Source organism: Atta cephalotes (genome assembly GCF_000143395.1).
Source record: "Atta cephalotes unplaced genomic scaffold scaffold00005, whole genome shotgun sequence".
Taxonomy (NCBI): Eukaryota; Metazoa; Arthropoda; class Insecta; order Hymenoptera; family Formicidae; genus Atta; species Atta cephalotes.
In genome coordinates, this window is record NW_012130069.1 from 291,213 (window position 1) to 296,093 (window position 4,881).

Consider the following 4,881-nt stretch of genomic DNA (forward strand, 5'->3'; position numbering starts at 1 on the left):
GTTGTGTGTGTGTGTGTGTGTGTGTGTGTGTGTGTGTGTGTGTGTGTGTGTGTGTGTGTGTGTGTGTGTGTCGCGCACGTATGTATAATATTTTTATATGTAAAATAAGTACAAAATATTTAATCTATAACGACATTATGAACAATATGATTCAATCTTTTAAACCGTCCAACAAATTTTTTTTTATGAAGATTATTTTATTAAGATTCAGAGATCGTAAAAGAAAAGAAATGTCTCAAATAGGCCCGGTCTGTCATTAAGTTTAGAAGTAAAAGTTGTCCATTTTGTAACTTTTTATTTTGAAACATAATTTTGTTTAAAAAATCGTAGAAAAATGTTCCATATACGGATTTGTTTGGAAATCAATGATCTTAAAAACTCATACACTTTTATGCCTGGCAGCCAATTCCCTTGAATAACGCAATAGTTTGAATAAAAATTTTTTTCCTTTCAATGTCTATTTTTAATGTCCGCTATTTTATAATACACTTTGTGAAATTTGATCTACATGGTTATTAATGAGAATGTTCAAACTTTAATTTAAGCTTTGGTACACCCCACTATAATTTTTTTTAGATATCGCTACTTAAAATATATTAAAAATTTATTATAAAAATTTATCCTAAAATTTAGTAACTCATTTTTTTGCAGATAAGTGTACAACAAATTTTGAGTGCTACGACAAATTTCGTCACTTATAAATAGCAAAAGAACTGATTTTTACTGATTAACCCTAGTAAGTTCATTGATTCAACGTACCCTATTTTCAAATTGCTGTAATTTTTTATAATATTATTTGAAGATCCGAATTGAAAGAGAAAGCTGAAAAACTTTAACTGTCCATAGATATGATAAGTCTGCAAGGATATTTTTTGTACGTTATTCTCGATGTGAGAATGTATGAAAGTTCAAAGAGAGTACTGAGGATCCATACGTGACTAACTTGCAAGCTTTCGGCATATCCCTTTTCAGGATATCCCCTTATTTTTTATTAAATATATGTTTAATGATTTTGGAATAGTATAAAAATAAGTACATGAAAAGAATTAAAAAGAATTATATTTAATATAATTAAATAGAAATTTTTAAATTTTTGTCACTTTTCGGAGATCGCTCAACCGGGACGGATAATTGCTTTGGAGCGAGTGTTGTATCATCCTCTAAACTAAATCCTAATAAATTTAATTATACATACTATAATAATATTTATACATGTACAATCATTTATCTATCATTTTATATTGTTTAAATAATAAAATTTTATTTATTAATTGTATATATATAGATTATATGTATAGATTTTTCAAAAATGTTGGTTTTCGATAATTCAAATAATTTTCTTTTTAGCGAGTCGTATTATCTTTTTTTTTGATAGTCCAAAAAGGTCAATTAAAAAAATCCTACTTCCTTCTTGCACATAAAATTTAAAATTTGAGAATTTTTTTCAAAGTAATCATTTTTTGCAAATTTTTCCAACAAAAATTCTTTGAAGCATTGTGATTAATTAAAAATAAAATATTATTTATTTGATTTATTTATCTGCCTTTGCTTGATTTCGAGGTATAAATTTCATAGATTTTGAGATAAAAAATACGTATTCAATCCAGAGATATAGTGTGACAAAGTTGCAGAGATTCATAAATCTGTGACCAGAAATACCAGATTAGATAACCAAAAATAATGACTTACTAGGGTTAATATTATTTATTAAAAACTTTGTTGTGTTAAATTTATAATTTATTTCGCTATTATAATAAAGAAATCTCTATTCTTCAGTAACAATACTAACAGTGACACTGTAAAATTCAATTTATTAAAAGTAAATTTTTATAAAAATAAAAGTTAATTTTTTTAATATATTTTTTTTAATATATTTACACACAAGAAAACTTTTCGCCCATTTTCTGTTCTTCCTTTACTAACAAAATATGTATTTACATTGTACTAAATAGTATTTAATAAAATTTGATTACTACACATTATAGATAATAGAGACAAAAAGAATTTCACTGTAATCTTTTCCTTCTTTTAATTTTTACTTTTTAAAATCCATTTAATAATAAATTTATAAAAGCAGTTATTATATAAATGCTTCAGAATGTTTTATATCATCACAGTACACAAAGATGCTTCTTCATGCTTAAATAATGTATTAATTATTATAGAAAATATAACGGATGTTATTTTCTATTAGTAAATAAATTTTATTTACCTCCAAGTATTCTGGCTTAAATATGTTAATATAAGGTGTAATTCCGATATAGTGTATGAATATTCCTTCTTTATAATTCTCTATTATCGTAAGAAACAATTTCATGCGCTCTAATAATTAAATTTATTAATTTATTAATAATTTAATATTATTTATTTACACAGTAATTAATTTAATTATATATATTTAAATATTAAAGTTTTAAATTTAGAGCTGGCTATCTCAAAACAATATATTGATTGAATTATGTTAGAAATGGAAAATGAACACACAATAAATTAATTGCTACAGCTTTATTTTTTAATTTTCTTTTAATAACAAAATACTGCAGTATTTTTTGACATTTCAGAAATGTATCATTATTTGAGCAATTATATTTTATACTTCTACATATATACAGTAACTCATTGGACAGATTGTTTCAGTTTGCCACAGATTTGACAGATTTCACGATTATGAAAATATGTTTTTAAGAAAAATCTGAAAAATAAATCTGTATGTAACTATTAATTCATTGCAAGTCATTTCCGACATCAAATATGACACCTCGAGATAATCAAGCTTTAAGTTGTGCGAATATAGATATAGATATATAAATGGTACTGTATAACAAAATAATGCAAAAATCTTATATAAAGTTCTTTACCATAATCTGATAACCTCATTAACTTAAATATTGAACCAATAACAGGTGAGGGTAGATTTTTGAGTTTCTGTCGAATAACATAATGATGATGCACTTTTGGCAGAAATGCGAAAATAACAAGGATGCAAAGAGTATATATTGTCAAAAAAATTAAATCCATGTCGTATTCTGCGAACACTTCAAATAAATAGTTTATCAAACAAGTTTATACATTAGATTTGCTGAAGTGAGATATTAATATTACTACATTAATATTATTATGAAATTATATTAATATTATTAAAAAGTTATAGTATCCCAATACTAATTATTATGTAAATATATTTTCAAAAATACATTTTCAAAATATTTGAGAAAATATTTCCCAAATATATCTTTATTTCTCAAAGATACCTTCAATTATGATAATGACGATGACACATGTATCAGAAAATATATTTCATGTCAACAAATCTTTTATCTTATATTTATTCTGTTTTGCTTTGTATTTTCATTGAACTTTTTATAAATCTACAAACGTACCCAGACAACACCGAAAGTTTTCAGAAATATCTCAGAAATATTTCAACTTAAAAGTGAACATTTCATAAAAATTGCGAAATATGTCTATAACATTTCTGAGACAGCTCTGGAATAGTAAAAAGTCCACAATTCTTGCACATGAAATCTTGTTGTAAGGTTGATGAAATATCAGAAGAGGAATCTGTAATCTTTTTGAAATATTATTATTAAAAGATTTCAGATATTTCTAGTACTATAAGAATGATATTTCAATATACTTGATAGATATTTAAATAATATTAAATTTATTATGTCGACAAAATAAATTTTAATATTGTTATCAATTTTAAACATATATTATAATATCATTTCTAATGTACTTAAAATTTATTAACACTTTTGTGATCTGTTTACAGATTGCAAAACATTGAAATAAACTTAAAATTTCTTTAAAATAATTATTAAATAATTATCGCCAACTATTTTGATTAATTAATCACATTATATGTATAAAAGCACATATACATAATCACTACTAAAAAATCATACTAGTTTCTACACAATTATTATTCATATACAAAAGTTTTTCGCAATTAAGAATATTTTATATTTTCAAAATGATAATAAAATAATAAAAAGAATTAGATTATTCTAAATCACGTTTCAAAATAGTATGACAAATTTGATAATGATTTACTGTCTGAATCATAAGTTATTTGAATAAATATCATTTTTTAATCTCCAATAAAAATATATGAAAATATATTTTAAAATGATAAAAATTTTTAATAAAAGTACATTATATATTCAAGATTATTTGTGTAGAATTACTTTGCAATACATGAATTAGTTGTCTAGTAAATTAATAAAACATTTATTTTTTGTAACTAATCATTAAATCTCAATGTAATGTAAATGTAAATTTTTAAATTTTTTTTAATTTCCATTTTTAACAATAAAAATAATAACAAATAAAATAAATAAACTGTACAGATGTGTTATAAAACAAAAATATAATCTTATTCATACAACTTTCATATATATATATATAGTTACTATATACATATATATATAGTTTATTTAAAGTGTAAATATTAAATACATCCAAATTTAATTTTTTTTGCAAGAATTGTACGTCTAATATACGTTTACATATACTATTCTTAAAATAGAACAAGTCACATTAACATCAAAATAATGTTAAATTGAATCGTAATTGACCAAAAAAATGACTTTTATAAACATTTTGGATTTTAAATTTATGATACTTTTTTGTTCTGTTTAAATGTTTTTCAATTTATTGCATATAGGCCTGCTAAAGGTTTTAAAAAAAAAGAAATTATTTATAGGTACATTATTGTTTTTTTAATGATTTTTTAAAAATGTTTTTTGTATTATGTTACATGTATAATGTTACATGTATAGTAGAACAAGTAAATTTGTAGTAAATAGAATTTTGTTCCTCCTGGGCAAACACAAATTATTCACTTACACAACACATTCATAAACACAACTCATTTAA

General features: G+C 22.7%; 1 protein-coding gene across 1 annotated transcript in view; it reads right to left on the reverse strand.

Annotated features, from left to right (window-relative positions):
* Positions 1-3,018, reverse strand: part of LOC105626217 (cytochrome P450 4C1-like) — an 11,791-nt gene extending 8,773 nt beyond the window's left edge. The window contains exons 1-2 of the mRNA XM_012207523.1: positions 2,859-3,018; positions 2,213-2,322 (exon numbers count right to left, since the gene is read on the reverse strand). Coding sequence (XP_012062913.1) covers positions 2,213-2,322; positions 2,859-3,018 — 270 coding nt within the window. The remainder of the gene's footprint in view (positions 1-2,212; positions 2,323-2,858) is intronic.
* Between the last annotated feature and the right edge of the window lie 1,863 nt (positions 3,019-4,881).